This window comes from Pelmatolapia mariae, linkage group LG1 (assembly GCF_036321145.2).
Source record: "Pelmatolapia mariae isolate MD_Pm_ZW linkage group LG1, Pm_UMD_F_2, whole genome shotgun sequence".
In the NCBI taxonomy this organism is placed as follows: domain Eukaryota; kingdom Metazoa; phylum Chordata; class Actinopteri; order Cichliformes; family Cichlidae; genus Pelmatolapia; species Pelmatolapia mariae.
The window spans coordinates 1,271,006-1,290,921 of record NC_086227.1 but is presented as its reverse complement, the minus strand read 5'-3'; the positions used below and the strand labels follow the sequence as shown (position 1 = coordinate 1,290,921).

General features: G+C 41.6%; 1 protein-coding gene across 2 annotated transcripts in view; it reads right to left on the bottom strand.

Annotated features, from left to right (window-relative positions):
* Nucleotides 1-466: 466 nt before the first annotated feature.
* Nucleotides 467-19,916, bottom strand: part of znf408 (zinc finger protein 408) — a 30,521-nt gene continuing 11,071 nt past the window's right edge. The window contains exons 3-9 of one of the 2 annotated variants that reach the window (XM_063475034.1): nucleotides 18,809-18,867; nucleotides 16,772-16,971; nucleotides 11,480-12,237; nucleotides 10,014-10,223; nucleotides 9,480-9,702; nucleotides 5,356-5,589; nucleotides 467-2,664 (exon numbers count right to left, since the gene is read on the bottom strand). In XM_063475034.1, the coding sequence (XP_063331104.1) occupies nucleotides 2,015-2,664; nucleotides 5,356-5,589; nucleotides 9,480-9,702; nucleotides 10,014-10,223; nucleotides 11,480-12,237; nucleotides 16,772-16,971; nucleotides 18,809-18,867 (2,334 nt within the window). In that variant the 3' untranslated portion in view covers nucleotides 467-2,014. The remainder of the gene's footprint in view (nucleotides 2,665-5,355; nucleotides 5,590-9,479; nucleotides 9,703-10,013; nucleotides 10,224-11,479; nucleotides 12,238-16,771; nucleotides 16,972-18,808; nucleotides 18,868-19,916) is intronic. The other variant, XM_063475044.1, reaches the window with a different exon arrangement.

The window sequence follows — 19,916 nt, the reverse complement described above, 5'->3', positions numbered from 1 at the left end:
TTAAGACCTGAAGCCTGTGAGTGCCCTTAAGTCTGCTTAACCTCCCAAGAACGCATTTTTCAAAACAGAAATTGCACAAGTGCTTCCTCTATTACATGAGAAAACAGCCTAATATATAGCCACTACCTAAAGCACACCTTACAACATGTATCCTAATGTGGAAATTTGAATTGTGCTCATCCCTACGGTCCAGACTCCTTGTCACTCACAATAGCTGTCTGTATATACGTCTGTGTGGGTCTATTATCTTAGTGAAGTGTTTATTTTAAGATTCAGGCATCAAATCTTTGCACAGTGCCGCATGTTCTCCTATCGTTTCCACGGGGGAATTAGTTAGATCCCATTTGTTCGAACAGCCTTTTGTCTTTAATGATGAGTGGGATCCCTGATTGAAGCGCACCTTTATAACACGGCATCCTACACAGAGGGAATACAACAAAGGAGGAAAGGTCAGTTTAAAGGTCAAACACCCATTTATTCTCATCATTTGCCTTTGCAGGCCTGACTGCCATGTACAACAGCACAAGGACAGAATTTTACATAACAGCCTATTTTATGTAGACCTCAAGTGATTAAAGAACACGTGGACAGAGCTCATAAGACAACTGCAACATAAAGGTGTCCTTCCCAGAACAACGAGTGTAAAAAGTTTAGCTAGAAAAACAACAGTTAATGGATGTGAATCCAGTTCTCTGAGTATGTACGTAGTTCAGAGTTCACCTGCTGTAGTGTGTGATGGCCATGACAGCCCTTCATCAACCCTGGGCTCCATACTCTTCTCTTCTTCATCCAAAGAGTTTCTCTCAGAACTGTGTCAGCTGTTACAGCTGCTCTCTGCCAAAGTCTAATCTGGCCTTCCTGGTTTGTTTGCACCTTACTGTAAATCTTCTGTATTTACGTGTAGACATTGATCGGCCTGAGATACGCCCACCTCCTCAAGAATGTTCTTGTTGTGAAGTTGTTTTTCTTAACCATGGAGAGGTAGACTTTTTGGTATTGCTGACAAGTTCAGCAGTTAATGCAATACTTTGGATAAACCCCTTGAGTTAAAGCTGAAAGTCTGCACTTTAATCATATTTTGACTGTTTGATTTACAGTTCTCTGTATCGTCATAGAGCAGCAAAATTACAAAAACGATATCATCGTCTAAAACCTCATGTACACACAGTTGTGGTCAAAAATTTGCATACACTCATCATGGTCATGAATATCATGGTAAGTCTGGGCTTTAATAACTTTAAACAACAAGAATTTGGAGCACGATCGAAAGAAGCCTAATGGATCATTTCTATGTAACTGCAGACTCTCAGATCTGTAACTGGACATAAGTATGATGTGTCAGCATATTTCCAAGGTCTGTAGGACGACCAAATTTGTCACCAAAACAGGAATCTGTTTAGGAACAACCCAGGAACCAGTAAGCCTTAAATCTTCCATGAACTGGCAGCTGCTCGAGCACCAGCACCACGAGTGAAGCCAGTCACTGTAATGGACTGATTGTGCCAACCAAGAATGAAGCCTCTGCTACAAAACGTACATGAGCTCGACTGACATGTGCAGCTGCCTTCTGGAGAAAGTTTTATGGTCAAACGAGACAAAGATTGAGCTCTTTGGTTATAATGACAAGACCCTAATGATAAATTCAAACTTGTTTTTATTTTGTTTCTTTTAACTCAAGATAATAACCAAGTAAATGCAGAGGACTTGATGTCAATTTTACAGCATAAGTGCTGCGCGTTAGCAGTAAATGTCAGCACTGGGTGTCAGACAGAATCCACCAGTCGCTGGTGTTCAGAGCTTTTTCTATACACACACTTTCCTGTACAGAAGGCAGACAAGTAAGTGTGCATCGTTTGATGGCAGCTAATCCATCAAATTAGTTCACAGCTGTTCTGTAAAGGTCGTTCAATGGCAATAAAAGGTACCAAAATAAATAAACCGTTGATGAGGTAGGTTGGAGGAAGGGCCTAAATGCTAAAGATGTCCTCAAAGGGTTCAGAAGCCATGAACACAGCTACACTGTGTTTATCTCTACTGTCTGAGCAACAGAGCAGAGTCCACTTCCTTCTTCCTGTAAGATCAGGAGCTCTCCGACCGCCTGCTGCCCGTGGACCACAATGCACTGCTCTGCGCTTTCCGATATCAAAACCTCCACCAGCTCCTGTTCTGTCCCTGCAGGCAGCGAGCCCTCCGAGGTGAAGAGCAGAGGAGTGGAGCTTGGCGCTGACAGGTCGTCTGTGTGGACGTACACGACGGCGTGCTGGATGTTAGCTACGCTATCTCCCTCTCTTGAGGAGTCAAGTGTCTTTAATTTTGCTTCCTCTTCTCCTTTTTCTTGTGATCTTCTCTGCTTCACCTCACCTCCCTCCTTCTCTGCTGTGCCCTGAGGGATGAAGTTCTTCTTGGGTCTGCCTCTGATTGGCTTTGGGTGACTGCATCCTGAAGTTGCTAACTCTTGTGGAACCTCCTGATTTCTGGTGTGCGTCTCCTCTCCACGTCCTTCTTCTTCCTCTTTTTGAACTCCTCCGTCTGTCCTGTGCTGAGCTTGGTGCCTCAGCAAACTTTGTCTCACAGTGTAGGAAGCGCCACAGTGGCAGGTGTATGGTTTCTCCTTCATGTGGGCCGACTTCACGTGCCTCCTCAGCTTGGTAGCCAACGTGTAGCCTAGACAGAAAATTCAAAAGTACACTTCAAATGCAAAGATTCACCACTGGTAACACATGAATATGCAATCTTCTGACTCAGATTAGCAACTCGTAAATCAACCCTAAAGTATACCCTGCTTTACCCTCCTTTTCACTTTAATGGCTGGTGTAGTATATCTATATATTTGTCAGGGTCAAACTTTAGCAAGTTCAGAGCATAAAGTTACAGTCCAAGCTGCACAACATGTCTCTGCACATGAGCTGAGCATGAGTTTACTTTAATCCAAGGCCATCTGTCATCAGAAAAGCACAAAGAGCAGAAAAAAAATTAAATGTGGATGATGGAAGATGACTCGTTGTTTGCAGCTGTGTTGCTTTTTACACCTGTATTATTTTTTTTTACAGTGGACGTCTGATTTCATAACCCATCATTATTTTAATGAAATTTACAAATCAAGAAAAATCTCATATATTACAGTCGTTGTATGTAAAGCACTCAAGGCCTGTGTTTATCTAAGAAATATGATCCTCTGGAAAAAAGGTTTAAACTAAGAACAGCTGATTCTCTGGCTTGTAGGACCATCTTTAGTAACCTGAAGAAATAATTTTCTTCATTAGTCTCTCACGTCGATGTGGAGGAGTTTCAGCTCACTCTTCTTTACAACATGGCTTCAGTTCATTGAGGATTGTCGACATTCATCTATCTTAAGGTCATGTTAGAGCATTTTAATCAGGTCTGGACTAACTGGGCCTGGAGTGCTTGGAATCTTTATCCTGCGGCCGAGCTCCATCTCACACACCGACTGCAGAGTACTTCAGTGTACGGGGGAGGTCACGATCAACCGTGACTACAAGGTGCCCACCGCTCCACCGCCCTGCCTGGCAGATGATGAGGTGTTTATTTCTCACCAATTATGGCCAAACATGTCCTCCTATTTGTCCAAAGGACTTTGTTCCATGTTCTGTTTAGAGAGACGAGGCTTTCAGTTCAGTCTTTTTTGATTTAACTGTCATGAACTTTTTCATTTAACATACTCATGAGAGCTGTAGAGCCTCAGATGTAGCTGTTTGTCTGAGCTGTGCACAGTTTGAGCCTGGGTGGATCTGTTTAGATGTGCACTCCTGGGAAGATATTAACACACACCTACATGCAGCACACTGTCAAACCTCCTGCTTTTGGGGAGTCAGTCTCCCTTATACATTTGATCATCAGCACCTGCCTCTTATTTAGGGTGTACTTGTTTCTTCACAGGACTGTAAAGAGTACTGTGAAAGTTCTTCTTCACAACACTAAATAACCCTTCATGTATCTGTCAGTAATATAACGTCCATGCTCACTGCTGTAAATACAAGAAATGAGGTATAAATGAGGTATAAATACATCTCATTTGTCCGTGAGAGATAAAATGTTTCTTGTATGTGCTGGACATCAATAATAAAACCCTGAACATGATGGATGCATATTTTCTGTTTGATGCTTCGTAAAAAGAAAGCTGGCCCAAGTTGTAACGAGTAGTTTGTGTTTTGCAATCATGCATGCAGGACACAACGTTTGCAGATGAGTGAGACAAACGAGGCAATTTGGAGGGAAATTGTCCAACTTTCCTCATTTTTCCCTGTTTAGGTTCAGCTGCAGTTTTTAACAAAAAACAAATTTCTAGTTCTTTGACAAAATAACAAAACAGAGAATATAATGTATATAAGGGGGCCTGGTGTTCGACACGCACTGTTGGTTATATGTTATAAAAGGAATAATCGATGCTTGTTTTGACTCTTAAACCATCTTTAAGTGGTTCACTGATCTGACAGATGGTAACACACTTCCAATTTTTTCTTGTGGATGAAGGGTTAGCAGGTTTCTGAGATTGGTGCGGTGCTCTTACTGTTGGCTTATTTATTCATCTTTTCAGGCTCGTAAATGTGCACATTATTTTTTTACACCTTTAAATGCAGAATGACTTGCTTTATATAAATGAATGCCTTTAAATCAATTGTAATCATTTTGGAAGTTTTACTTATATTGAGTCGTGTATTTTTGCACACATACTGTAGTTGTGCTTCATTTGTTTGTAGTAAGAGGGAGAATACATCTCGATTACGTTTGATTCAGATTTTGACTCTTCAGGGTTTGATTTGAGGTTTTTGTGTTTAAAAGTTTAGTTATTCATATCGATCACCCTGCAGCGTGACTGAAAAGCCTCCCGACTAATGCTTTGTGGTGTGTATGGTCTAAATGTGGGTTTCTCATAGTGTCGTTTTCAGAGGTTTTAAAGTGCATTTAACTTATAAATTAGAGCTCCTACTCTATAGCTTACTTGTCTGAATGCATAAGGCTTGTGTTTTTCTATTTAATGTACTCAACTTGCTGGTTTTCCAACTGGGATAGTATATAAAAAGCATACTGTGCTACACAGAGTTACAAGATGCCACAGAGGTAATTATGCAGAATTATACATTTATACACATTATGAGGGATTTCTCATCCTGTTTCATCCATCTTCTTCCGCTTATCCGAGGCCGGGTCGCGGGGGCAGCAGCCTAAGCAGAGAAGCCCAGACCTCCCTCTCCCCGCCCACCTCCTCTGGCTTATCCGTGGAACACCGAGGCGTTCCCAGGTCAGTCGAGAGCGTGTCCTGAGTCTGCTGCAGAGCCTCATTCCTTGCTTTAAAAAAATGATTTGACTTATAAAGCTTTAATATTCAGCTCTAACCTTTTCCACAGATAGGGCAGCAATGGGGTCTTTCTCCAGTGTGCAGTCTCTCGTGGGACCTTAGGCTGTGGGGGTCCCTCAGCGATTTTCCACAGTAGCTACAGAGAAAACCGCCTCCGGTGTGGGAGAACATGTGCCGACGCAGCTCCGGTTTTTGGGAGAATGTCTGACTGCACTCTGAGCAGGAGAACGGCTTCTCTCCATTGTGGATTCTCAAGTGGCACTCAAGGTTTCCTGCACACACAAACAGACAGAGACAGTTGCTTATTAAAAGGAGGGGTCGGGGGGGCTGTAGCAGCAGTGGGAGCAGGGGAATGAATATGCATTTGTCCAGTAACGTGTTGATGGTGTCACTTTGACGGATGGAAAAGATAAACTGCAGGAATTGATCACAGCTGGAAGCGACATCGAGCGGAAGGAAAACAGCAGGGTAACAGTCACGTATTGAAAATAATGATGACGTCAGTGCGACCAGAACAAATGTGACATTTTGGGAAACACTTTACAACAGTAAGAAAGTCACACGTTTACTTTTCAGCAGCGTATCGAGTTGAGAAGATCAATATCAATTTGATCCGTGTGTGTAAACAGTTTGGTTCAGGGAGACGACTAACACTGAAAACCTGCTTCATTTATGACACTGCAGTTTGAGCATTTCTGTGTTTCCATTAAACTGTTTTCCTGTTATCCAAATCAAAGGCCTCACTTTCACATCTATGAACCCCACTAACTGCTTGTCTTTGACCTGTGGGAGGAGACAACCCACGCACACAGAAAGGCCACAGGGTGGCGTCACACTCAGGACTTTCAGTGATATCCTGGGACAAGACTTTAATGTCTCTCCTCTCATTTTGCTTTCACTTTCATGATGATGCCTTTATAGCATCTCACTAAGAGAACTGTGAGAAATGACCAGCAGAGTGAAAATGTGAATTATAAGAATTTAGCGATTGTGATTCCCTTATCTATTTTACTTATTGATTTCAATCCTTATTGATTCTCTTATCATTTCTCATTGTGCTCTCAGCTTAGCACTAGCTTGCAAAGAGCTGAAGTAGCATGATGCAACTTTACTGCTGCACTCTTGTCCTTTTGTGTAATAAACATAAAAACTTACATGCATATTGTAGTGCAAGAGCAGCAGGACCGACAGGCAAGCAGACCAACAATTCCAAGGAACTGGACTACTGGGAACCAGTTCTCTATACGGACTGGTTTTTGATTCCCATATTCACCAGCCAATTCAATTCTTACTAACACGTCTACATTAAAAAAGCAAAGTTAACCTATAAGCTCCTGCTCAGTTCCTGCGGTCTGCATAGTGCCACACCCTGCTTTCTCTACATATAAACACAGTAACCCCAAAGTGCAGGGAGATGGTGTTAAAAGCCTGCACAGCACAACAAGCAGGAGAGAGTCCAGCTAAACTTAATGTCTGAAGAGGAAACAAGCAAAAAAGGAGCAGCTTTCCAAGGAGTTTTTCCACAAGACACACTTTAAAAAAAGAGAAAAGCTAATATCAATAAAAACAAGACACGAGCACCTAATTGGTCAGGACAAGATGATGAAGTCACGGCAAAGCTCCCTTACCTCCCCCCCCCACCCCACCCCCCAGAGGAAAAGAGCAGCAGCTCGACTCTGACTGCCTCTGAGTGACTGAGCTCCTCAGCGTATGTCAAAGGCTGAGCCCACAGAGTAGTGCTGGGCGATATGACGATATATATCGTGTGGACGATAGAAAAGTGTCTATTGTGTCATTTGTCTTCTATCGTTTCTATCGTTTCTAACCCGAATTTTACAAATTATTACATAAAATATATCATTAACCCTTTTCGGAGCAGGCACACTCCGTTTTCCCTAACTATTTTTAAATCCCTGTAGAACTGGAACCACGTAAGGTAGCGCAATAATGTTTTTTTTTTTTTGCATATGAAACCGTAGGAGTTGTACTTACATCTTATTCCATTAGCTTGTCCTCGGTCACGGTTTCCTTCCACATATAGCTTTGCAAAAATTGCATAAAAAGCACTTCCAGCAACAAAAACATAATATTCCAGAAACAGGCTTTGCCGATCCGATCAGCTGTTCATAACACTTCCTATGTTGGAATATAAGTCAGCACGAACTATCGCATGTCCGCCATTACCTGTCCGAAACCGAAAGTGACGTCATTTTCGTGGAAAATGTAGTTTTTTAAGCTTCAAAGTCTATGGTGTTGGTGTTGGTGTTGGTGTTTTTAAAAATCATGTTTGACTTTATGTTCTTCTGTATCGTTTCTGGGATGCTTAGAAGTCAAATTACACTGTTGGAAATACTTTATTTTGATGCACATGCTGTGTTTTTGCAAATTTGCATTTATTTATTTTCATTTTTCCTGTAGTATATAAAAATTTGTGTATCTCAAAAAGAAAACTATGAAGACACTCAACATAAATAAACATAAAGATAAGCTCTGGCGGACTTGGTTCTATGGTAGGTCTTAAAGGGTTAAATAGCCTGTGCAAATATATTAGTGTTGTCTTCTCACTATACATACTCTGAACTTTATGCAAGAGAAAATAAAGTATAAAAAAAATGATATTTTTTGCAAAGAAACTCTCGCTTGTGGTTTTGCGACATGGTGCTGCTTTAAGTGCACCCGGATTTGCGACATGCTTTACGGTAACTCAAAACAAAGACTGCACCCTCTCCACTCGCTGTTTACAGACTGCATACTTTCCAGATGACCACAGGTCAGGTGGTATCTCGTGATATATATCGTTATCATGATATAAAATAATTCATATCGTGATAAATATTTTTTCCATATCGCCCAGCACTACCACAGAGTCCTTCTTAGATTAATAGACACATTGATGATTTATTGATCGCTGTTATATCAGCAGGATAAAGAAATAAAAATAGCACAGTCCACAATAAATGAGCACAGTAAAGTGCCACAGGTGCATAGTGAGGCTCTTATACTGTCAGAAAATCCAAATCAAAGAGTAAAAAGTGAAACTAAGAATTTGCATTAATAAATAATATGTCCCCTATAAATCAAAGAAACTGCTGGAAGAAGATATAATACAGAATCTATTAAGCCCGACAGGTGTGTTCACCTGTGACAGAAAGGAGAGTTACTGTACAGCAGCAGCAATGATTTCTGCCTCATGGCAGCAGCAGGGAGAAGCAGCTCTGCTGCCTCAGTGGAGCAGGTGAAATTATGGACTTCATCAATCATCTTCCTCACTGCATAATGTACAAATGTAATATTGGGTTCTCTTCAATGATGTTTTAGGTCATATCTATGGAGAAATATAGAACAGTCTAAAAACTGCCGAAAAAAACGATCAATGTTCTCAAATAAACTGTGGCAAAACAGGAAGCCAGTATATTTTATAATCGTGCTCAAGTACACAAATCAGCTGATTGTTAGTTTGTGTGGCGCCCCCTACAGCGGGGTATGGACCTTTTTTTTTATTTTTATTGCACAAAAGGATGCGTTGGTAAAGTGCAAACTGCACACAGGACAGAAACAGCTGTGCTGGAAGCATCTGCACAGACAGCAGCCTACAGGTTTATTTTGTTAAATGTAATAAACAGACAATGAAGTGAACCAACAGCACTATCTGTCTACATCTAGATTCAGGCATTCCTACAGGCTTCATTTACCTTGTTTAGTATTTGTTAATTGTGTCAAAATGTTGCTTTAGAGTTTGCTGCAGCACATATATAAAGCGCCTCGAGGCGACTCTTGTTGTGATTTGGCAATCTGAAATAAAGAGCCCCCTCATTAAAGTCGGATGAACTGATTACACCTGATAATAAAATATTAGCAGGCCGGTTATTAAAGAGAAGCAGTGTGAGTTTAGATCATGCAGTTACTAATGATCATAAAACAAAAACCTTCTGACTGCCAACAGGCAGCGTGACAGAGAATCTCACTGCTGGTCTGAGAGCTGAAACAACTTTGACAGTCACACAGTTTCAACTAAAATATGCAGACTTATGGCTAAAACAGCTGTTTGCATTTTTTCTGTCTCTTTTCTGCTCATCACATATTTTCTTTAATTATGAAGAAGTGACTTATGAAGCAGGTATGTGTGACAATTTTATTACATTTTCTTATATTAAAACCAGACCTGGTGTTCTGTAGAAAGTTGCCCATTTCCAGCCGAGCACATCTGGCCAGTGATCAGCTTGTTGCAGCTGAAGGATCACACCCACGCCTCGGACGTTACCTTTCTGACTGAAGCACTTCCCACAGTGCTGACAGATGTGAGGTTTTTCCCCCGTGTGGAGTTTCATGTGGTTCCTCAGAGAGCCCGAGTTAGCCAGAAGCTTGCGGCAGACTGTGCACTGCACCTGGGAGAGGAGAAACACAAAAGCAGCACGTCTTTTTTCCTTCTTATTAAACATTTTCACTTCAAACTGCTGTTCAAGGAGAAAAAAAAGGAAAAGAAAACAAGACTGGCATGTAAATTTAAAGATGCTACGTGAGTGATTTCAAACTGTGGTGCTGAGACACAAACAACACTGGGAAACAGCTTTCTTCACTGCACACAGGAGGAAATGAATCAATTGTATGCACTGTCCTCCTTATTAAAATTACTTGAAAATGTCGCCGCATGTGAGAGAACAAACACCTAACAGAGTGGAGTGGAACTCTTCCCTACCTTAGGAGGCTGTGTGTAGCTCATTCTGCTGCAGTGAAGGAGGCGGTGGATGCGTAGGGATGGGCGGCGTGCGAATGCCTTCCCACAGTGCTCACAGGTATAGGGTTTCTCCCCCGTGTGCAGGACCATGTGCTCCTTCAGGTCCCGCTTCAGGCCGTACGTCTTCTCACAGTGAGGACAGGAGAAGGGACGCTCCCCGCGGTGACTCATCTACACATAAACAGATTTTATACAATATTTAACTCAATCTTTTTCTTCTTGTTCAGTGGATCATCTGCCTCCCCTGCACCCTACCCCAAGCATCTTCTCCTCACACACCGGCCCTCTGCATGTCCACCTTCTCTTCCTCCTTTCCTCCTGCCTGGCAGCTCAACCTTTCTACTACCCCTCCTCTCCATGCACATGTCCAAACCATCTCAAACTTTGTCTCCAATCCACTCAACCTGACCCCCCAAAAACATTCTGGTGTGCAATTCAGAGGCCACTTTTTCTACTCCTTGGGCTAACCCAGCAAACAGCAGAAATTCACCTAAACATTGACACTACAACACAACACTTTTTGTGTCCACCACTCAGAATAAAAAAGAAATAAAAACATTTAAAAACTGTGTTTTTACTTTACTTTTACTGTACTGGAGGAGAGGAATCATTCAGGGACTCAAAGCCTGGGAATAAAAAAGGACACGCTGAACAGCACGGAGAGAAACAAAGATGTGTGAGGATGTCTACAGGTGTAAGCATCCAGACTTTCCAAAATAAAACAAGTTGCTCTGACCCTGTACGGTCTCAGATGAACAACAGCACTTTGACTGGAAATTGCTGCAGTGACAATTTACTGCTTTTTAAATGCACTTTGTAAGGACCTCCATCCAACCTGATTTTTCTCAAACTTCAGCTCATCGCAAACAAATTGCTGTACTGTGTATATACAGATCAGCCACAGCATTCTGATCACCACCTCAATCATTTGGATTTTGTATTCAAGAAATAAATAAGAGGAAAAAATGGAGCAACTGGGTAAAAAAAAAGAAAGGCATGAAATGAAAAAAGAGCCTTTTAATCTGGTTCTAATAAAGTGTTTTCCAACTTTTTTTTATTTTTTAACACTACCTACACTGACACTTTACATCATTCAAATAAATACTTTTTGTGCAGCCCCTCAGTTCACCCAGTGTCAGAAACAAGCCGATGTGCTTCCATTCCCTCTCAGTATAAAACACCTTTCTTCTGATTGGTTGCTCCTTATGACATCATTCAAAGCCAGGACTGAAGACAACTGTCTGAAACAGAGCGTTTGGAACAATCTGAAGCCAGTGTCACAAGCTTTATTTGTATATAAGTGAACCTCCTAACTGTAACTATATTAACTATATTTAATATGTGCATTCACCATCATACGGTGTACTTATGAGATAAAATTAAGGAGTCAAAATAAAGGACTAGTCAGTAAGCTGACTGAGTGATACCTGATGAGCCTTGAAGCTTTCTGCTGACGTGTAGTTTTTCCCACACTCCTGGCAGGTGAAAGGCTTCTCATCCGTGTGACTGAACTGGTGTTTCTTCAAGTGGCCGATCTGGTAGAACCTTTTACCACATATGGGACACTTGTAGCGCCTCTCTCTGGTCTCTGAATGCCACATATGGGTGACTCCATCGGGACAAAGCGCTGCAGCCATCTCACCTTCTGGTATCTCTGTGGAGCTTTTTCCATCTTTGGTGGAGGTCTGGCTCTGTGCCTCTAGGCGTTTGGATGAGTCGGGGCGGGCATGGAGTCGCTTCACCCGGCTGTTCAGGCAGTGAACCCGTCGGGGTTTAGCAGCCAGGCGGGAGCTGCAGCGGACAGGAGCGGGTGCAGGGAAGACTCTGGGCTCTGCCATTATTCCTTCAGCAGAGTTACAGTGTGGCTGACTGTCCACAGGAGACGGGACACTGTCTTTGTTACCAGTTGCTGCTGTGTCATTATCAGGTGTCCTGTCTGTTACACTGTCTGTGGTATCGTCCTGCTGTCTGTCATAGTCTGGACTCGGCTCCGACAACACTCCCTTGACTCTCTTCCTCCCTTGTGTAATTGGGTGACTCATCTTGATGCATCTTTTGGGGTTTCTATCTTCATCCTCTTCATCATCCAGCATTTTCTCTTCCTGTTTGTTAGCTGTCACTTCTTTATTGATTGACACACTGGCAGCTGTGGCTTCTGAGTGGTCTCTCTGCTCCACCTTCTCTCCTGGCCAATAGAAATACAGTGAAGCTGTCAAAAACACCACAAATTCTCTGTTTCCAGCTTTAAATATAGAGAAATCTGCATTTGCTGCTTTTCTCTGCCTTATATTATGGTAAACTGAATATTTTGAGGTTTTTGTGATTTGAGTTGGAGAACAATCAGTCCCTGTTGGCTTTCAAAGGGGCAAGCACTTCCACACATGTATTTCAGTAGGAGGCTGTAGCTGGTTGCTTAGCCTACAATAAATACACAGGTAACTAATACACCTCACAAACTAAACAAAGGGCTATAATCTGATTTTACAGAGGTTAACAAATCAGATCATTTCTTATGCTAGGCTTAAACTAGTTGGCTTCCTGCTGTGGTTACCACAAGACAGTGGCTCTTAAGCTAGTTCTTCCCCTGCCTCCAGTAATTATGCTAAGCTAAGCTAACAGGCTACTGATGGCAGCCTCAGGAGCAGGAAAGTGCTGTCCACTTCCTCATCTAAGCATGAATAAAATCACGGTATGTTGGAAACATCGTTTTACTGCACAGCATAAATGTCGGTGTTAAATTATTCTTTACTTCATTGCTCAATTATCACATCATTTTTAACACGCTATTGTTAGCTCATTCTGGCTAATGTAGCAATTGGTTAAAACGTCTAGAATTCAGAACTACCAGATTTCAGACACTGCAGCATTTTTTACATTTTGTATTGCAAAACTATGCCATGTGTTTTTAAGAAGTTAAACATGGGGGGCTGCAGCTGCGTCTTCCTCCCATATTAATCCTCCTATCGTCAGTATGGACAGTGCTCATCATTGCCTTCTTTTTTCTTACCGTGCTCACTGTATTCTCAGTAAAAAATCAAATATATCTTTACATTAAAGATGGACATAGTCATTGCCATGACACCCACTGAACTGTGGCTGTCACAGCATGTCAGGTTTTAAACAAGATGGCAAGATTATGGTATGGATCTCACTCAGAAATCAATAATCGTTCACAGAGCACAACCTGAATCTACTTTGATCCTTTATACACATCCTGTGGCTGACAGTCATTCAATTTGTGCAACACTGCTGTGCCCATAAATGTCACCTCTGCTGACACGGCTCAGTAATCTGGTAAAATTCCAAGCGTTAAAGATTCCGGTTGTCCAGCCTGTACGCTCAAAGACCGGATTTCAAAATGCACACATCAGGTTTACTGTGAAGTAGGACTTTAACTTACGGGGGGCAAAAACATCTAAACCTTATTTTGGGGCCACAGTGCCAATCTTTATGTTTTACTGGACTGGTAATTCTACGCACGCACTTTTTATTTTCCACTGACTGAGATTATAATCATAATACTTGATGGTAAATTAGGTTTTCTGGACTCATAAACATAAATACTCCAATTTACCAAACTAACCCACTGGAAGTTGTCTCCTCAGCCATTCTACTCAGTGACTTGAATATGAAGTGTACTGAAGAAAAACTAAACTTTACAGTAAATGTTTATGCTGTGCTTCTACAGCCTTTTTCCACATTCCCTGCAGCCCTGTGTAGACTTGACAGAGATGCGTGTGAGGATGCCAGTGGTACCTCAGCCAGTCTTTAACCTAGCAAATGTGCACTTGTTAGTACAAAGTGATGATGGTGATGGTTTGCAACTTTGCTGTCACTGACAGCCCAGTTATTTAAGCTCTCACATTTAAAGCAACTGAAGTCTGAATGCTAGAACACAGTTTTTGTATCCTAGCAACGATGAGCGCTTGACAGAAGTGCTCAGAAAATGAGGTCGTAGGCACTTAACACGGAAACAGCAGCCTGTGGACACGAGCCCCATCTGGAAAATAACTGTTCAACAAGTGCAGCACAAGAAAAACTAAGCTGTTGCAACCGTCTGTCTTTTATCTCTGGACTGCAGTGAAACATGGACGAAACCAGCTTCAGAACTAATGCCTAAATACGGCAAAGCTTTTGTGCCTCAATTATATCTGTATCACTGTATTTATGTTAATGTTGTGCCTTTATGTCCTAAATATCCACCGAGCACCGCTGTGCTGTCTGTGTGCTAATTAGGTTTAGAAACAAATGTCTTTATTGCATTTAATGACTTATAAACCCATATTTAGACAGACACATACTACTCATGGACAGAGCAAGCAAATCTGTTTTATGATTTGCTTGCTCTGTTTTTCTTCTGGAAGGATTTCAAATATTTGCCATCTATTTCATTGCTTACCTTTGTTCTTTCATTATTTCTTGTTCAGTTTAATTCCTTTATGTACTCGTTATTATAATCTTAATATTGCAATTTTCTTTCCCCCCTCTAAATCTAATTACTATCTGCCACCACAACAATGTAACCTCCCTGCAGGGATCAATTGCTTTTATCTTATTATCTTTCATTTAGCATTCAAAATTGTCTTGGAAATGCATTTGAGATTTATAGCTTCAGCCTGAATCAACACGACATATGCACAAGTTTAATAAGACATCCACAGTCTGGTGCTTTTGGGTATTTTCTGCATGAAGCTCCTCCTCAGCGTCCCATCGATCACAGCATATAGCACATCACTCCTCCACAAACATAAATAATAAAAGATAAGCAGAGCTGGAGAGTATATTATTGTCTCTAAAACAAATAAGCTCAACATTTGTTTCCTTCCATTTTCCCTTTTAATTAATGCATTCTGTGTTCCAGATTTTTTTACATCTACTAATTATTAATCCCGAGCTTCCATCCTAGTTTTCAGTGACTTTTATCTGACTGCAGAGATTTTTCAGCGTGCAGTTCTCGGCTGAAACTAAATGATGCTGTTAAACATGAAATAATGTTGACATAGAAGCTGAGACATTCAAGTCTCAGACCTACGGATTGGAAAATGTCCCCCTCGACCCTGCAGGTGAAGCACATAAATCAGTATAGAGAGAAAACTGCACCTTACCCACTCGAACTTCTGTTTGCACACTTCACAACAACAGCTATATGAAGTACTCCAAGAGTACGAGTATTTCCAGCAAATGTGTCTGATTTGTTAACTCATCTTGACATTTGCAAAGGGTTGGATACACAAAGATATATCTATGCAACTTTACCCAGAAACCATCCACCTAGGTGTGCTCGTTTATGCAACTTTACAGTCAGTCGATCATGTGATCCTGGTATAATACATAAACTCTTACAGATACGGATCAGGAGCCACAGATACATGAACATCTAATATCTGAAAGGGCAAAATGTTATCGCAGACTTTAACTATGACAGGCTGGTTTCTGATGCTGCTGATCTCCTGGGATCTTCATCGCAGCAGCACTGAAATGTCTTGTTCATGAGAAGCATCAGGAACTCAGATCACGACTCTAACTGCACTGAGCAGAGACAGCCACACAACGGTTGAGGAAAGTACAGAAACACTAAGCTGCAGTGGGTTTAAGCTCAAACTAGACTGCTGAAGAGTGGAAATAAGGAGACTTTACTGCTAAAAGTCATTTTATGAATTGAATCCACATATCATCATAACAACAGGCTGATGCTTGTGTTACAGTGTTTTTAACATTAGAAAGATCAGCATAATGAGACAATCCCTCGAATAGCTTGTTGATGTCACCACAGCTTTCCTTTGAGGCCAGACGACCTGATTACAAACATCATCTTCTTTTGGCTAATGCTTAGCCTAGCTTAGTGTAACTTGTTTGCTAGAAGGCTAACCCTAATAAGGAGCCACATCTGTTTTTTTATTTGTCATGATGTAGAGTTTGTAGCTAGCTGCTCACTGTTGGATTTTTAAGACAGCATTAAGGCGATGCATTGAAAAGCAGCATAAGCATCATATCCTTTGGATTTTCACAGAAACCACATCGTTCAGACAGAAGTAACGAGCTAATACGAGGGCCACATGAAGCTGGGAGGTCTGTAGTGGCTAACTCTGCAGAAAGTCTGCAAATCTGCCTCAGCACCGCTCATTTTACAGGGCCCACCACCTCGTGGCTGGGCTGCTTTTGTTCCCAGTCAGGAATATTCAGTAGCGAGGACATTTTGTGACTGGACAGGTGACATCCTATCACGGCACAGATGCTTGATTTTACGTACTTGTGACCATGGAAGTGATTGGAAGACCTGAATTCAATGACCTGGATGTGATTTTACACACAGCCTTCTATTTTGAGGAGCTCAAATCTAAAGAGCCACTCATTCGTTTCCATGACTAACTGCAGCTTAAGAAGAAAGACGCTCTCTAGGACCGGTGAGGGACAAACCCGAGCGAAAAAGACGATAAATATTGGATTTGAAACTGTTAGTGAAACAGAAACTCTTCCTTGCAGATGACAGAAGATGTTGGTCTCTGTGTTAAATAGATAAATAAACCTTTGATCATCTCATATATTAAATGTATTTTAATTGGCTGTGATTTTATTTTAACATGCTGCAAAGTTCTGTGACGATGCAGTTAAAAAAGACAAATACAGATCTGAGTAAAAATCCAACTGAGAAAAAGCTCTAATATTCCTGATATAACATAAATGACAGACTCTGACATGAGGAGACCGTGTTCTCTCACCTGTATGTCCAGCGGAGTCACCGCGAACATGTGAACACACTTTTCCCACGCTGTCAGCGTACAGCAGCAGCTCTGTTCCCGGCTGGATGTCCCGACACAGACGCAGACGGACATCCACACACTCGCCCTCGCACACATCCCCACACACACACTGCACCGACACGTTCTGCTGGGCTCTGCTTGGTGCCTGGCAGGCAAAGCTGGGAGAATTCAACAGAAATACATACTAAAGAAAAATGTATATAATCAGAGAAACTCCCAGAATTTATATTGCATTATTGCATCTGATTACTGAGAATTAGGGCAAAAAGGCTGAATGCCAACATAATACATGTGAGGTGATGCATAATGTGGCAGCAGAGCCTATTTGATTACTCTTTATTTTTCAATCAGGGAACCGTGGAGTACACTGCCTGCAGGAGGAGGTAATGTGGACGACATGCAGGCTGCAGCACTGAAAAAACAAACCACCTGGTAGAAACTTCCAGAATGGACGGAGATGGCTGAGGAACAGGAAGTTTCAAATAGTGATGCAGGAGCCATTCCAGCATCCAGATGTTGAATATGATGGGTGCTTTATATGAAAAGCTAAACATTATCTGAACACTTCAACACATCTAAGCAGCAGCTGCAGCAGGAGCCTGTGGTGTTAGCACCGTGGACAGCTGATTCCCCATCACACAGCGAACACGCCTCCACCCAGGCTGCCACGCTCCTTCCATGCCACGCATTGAACACGTACCTGAGTCTAGTAGAATATCTAAGCCTGAATATTTTCAGGAGAAAATCAACGTCTCCCAGTTTGTCTTGTTTCCGCTTCTATTGTATAAGTCACGATGGTAAAATCCAGACTCCAGGCTTACTGAACCAAATCACAATCAATCAGAATACTTTAATTATAAATTACACTGAATGTGACATTGAATCACATCACCTCCATGCATGGTGGACATTCACGGATCCACTCAATGAATATTACACAAACTTTGTGTCCTTGACCACGAGGTTTGTGCTGAAATATCTTAACAGTTATTACCTGCTAACTCTACTTAGACTGCACTGTCATGAATTATAATAACATTATTAGCCTTTAGATTAGTGCAATCATTCAATGTCCCGTATTTGAATAAGCAATTATTAATATTTTACCATTTTATTTCCCTGGTACATATCACGCTAACTTGTGTTATTTTTATACAGAGTGTATTTGTTTTTTTTAAACTACTTCTGAAATAAAACGTTGCTGATGAAATAAAGGAAAGTTGCATTTAAGGAAGTCCAGCCTGTTCAGCCTCCTCTGTTTTACTGGGTGATCAGTCCTGAGCTCAGTCACTGTGCATATGAAGTCCAAATGTGACACTGGACAAAGCAGGTAACCTTCACAGTGAATACAGCCTGTGACTTTTTAAGAACTGCAACTCTGTACTGTTAGCATGCTAGCTGTCTGTGGGACAATGTTAGCATGCTAATGTTACCTTCTGGACAAAGAACCATTGTAAATAAACTTCTGGTCAACCACAAGTTAAAATTTTGCTAGTTGGTTAAACTACTCATTAGTTTTTTTTGTTTATTTAATGTACACCAGCCGATAATGGTTGTAAGATGTTAGCAGCCACATGCTAGCAGGCAGATAGCAGCAACGCCTAGCTCCTTTTCTTTGTGACAGGAAGTTGTAAACATGGCGTTCATAAAACCAACCAGACTGACGTGTAACCACACTGAGTGCAGGGTTTGCCACGCTGGCATTGGCACACGGCGCCACGCGTGTTCATGACATTTGAAAGCCACTTTAATGATTAGAGAAGCAGTTTCACATGCATCAGGAGTATTTGCAGGGACAGTGTTTGACTTCACCCATTACATCCTGCTCAGTTTTCATAGGTCTACTATACACTACTACAGTTCCTGTAGGACAGTGATGGACGTGACAAATTTGATCTGTTTTTATTTCAGTGGCAATAAATCAGAGGAGGAAGTGTTTGATTTCACTGTCCAAAATAAATCAGATTAAATGTCTGCTTTGAAAAACTGACTTACTTGACCCAGACGGCTCTTTGTATGGAAGCATCTCGAGTTGCTGCTTTCACCACCGAAGCCTGGAAAACACAGTTAATATATGTTTTATAATTCACAAACCGTCTCCCATTCTGCACCGGGACTGACTCTGCCGTACGTGAATGAAATATGTACAGAATTCTGATAATTACCCTCCCGTCTGTCTCAGAGGGGCAGCTTGTGCATTGTGCGTGGATTGATCGAGGTGCCCTTGCAAATTATCTGTGAGAAATCTTTTTTTTAAAGATTAATCACAGATAAAGCGACGCATCGCTGACCAGATCTCTTCATGTTTTTTCTCTTTAAAACGTTTGGTAGAAATTACAAGCACTGATTCATTATCTTCCCACAGGGTCTGCACTTAATTAAGCAGAAACACTCCCATTTACTGCTCTCGCTCCGTCTGCTGCCGACACAGCACGGCATCGGACAAAAGCTCCCACTCAATGTGAAATTATTATGAAGAATCTCAAGGCTGACTCCACAATGAGATGCCTCAGTCAGCCAGGAGGGATTCAGGTCTGAGACTTCACTCTGCTGGAACGACGCTCGAACGTTTCTTTTCTTACAGGGTCAGCGTGTTTGCTGCAGAGTGCTTACTGCTTTTGTACTGCAGAGCTGATGTGAAGAGCTCAGGTGCAGCCACGATTCAGGCCCAAAGATGAGATAATTGAAGGTTTCTGTACAGGTTAAATTTAATGACTGGCGATTTGTTCTATCTCTGCTCAATGTTAAGCATGCAGAGAGAAACTCTATTATCACATGCATTTATGATGGCAGCGCTTTAAAGGGCATTAAAGCAACAATTTGTCCCACAGCTGAGAGTCAGCTGCATCATAAAGACACAAAGCTTTGAGGTAGGAGCTGGAAGGAGTAGAGCTGTGAAATAAACACAGAGACAATAAAGACAGTGGCGTTTTTGTTGGGGGGGCCAGGTAGGGGGACAGATTTGGAGAATGGTGGCAGATGTAATTGGCAGATAATGTTAAAAAAAATCTACCAACCGTTAACCATAATTCAATAACCCTATAAACCTAATAACTGAATTAGCTTTTAACTCTTATTAGAATGAGATTTTAACCACTACGGT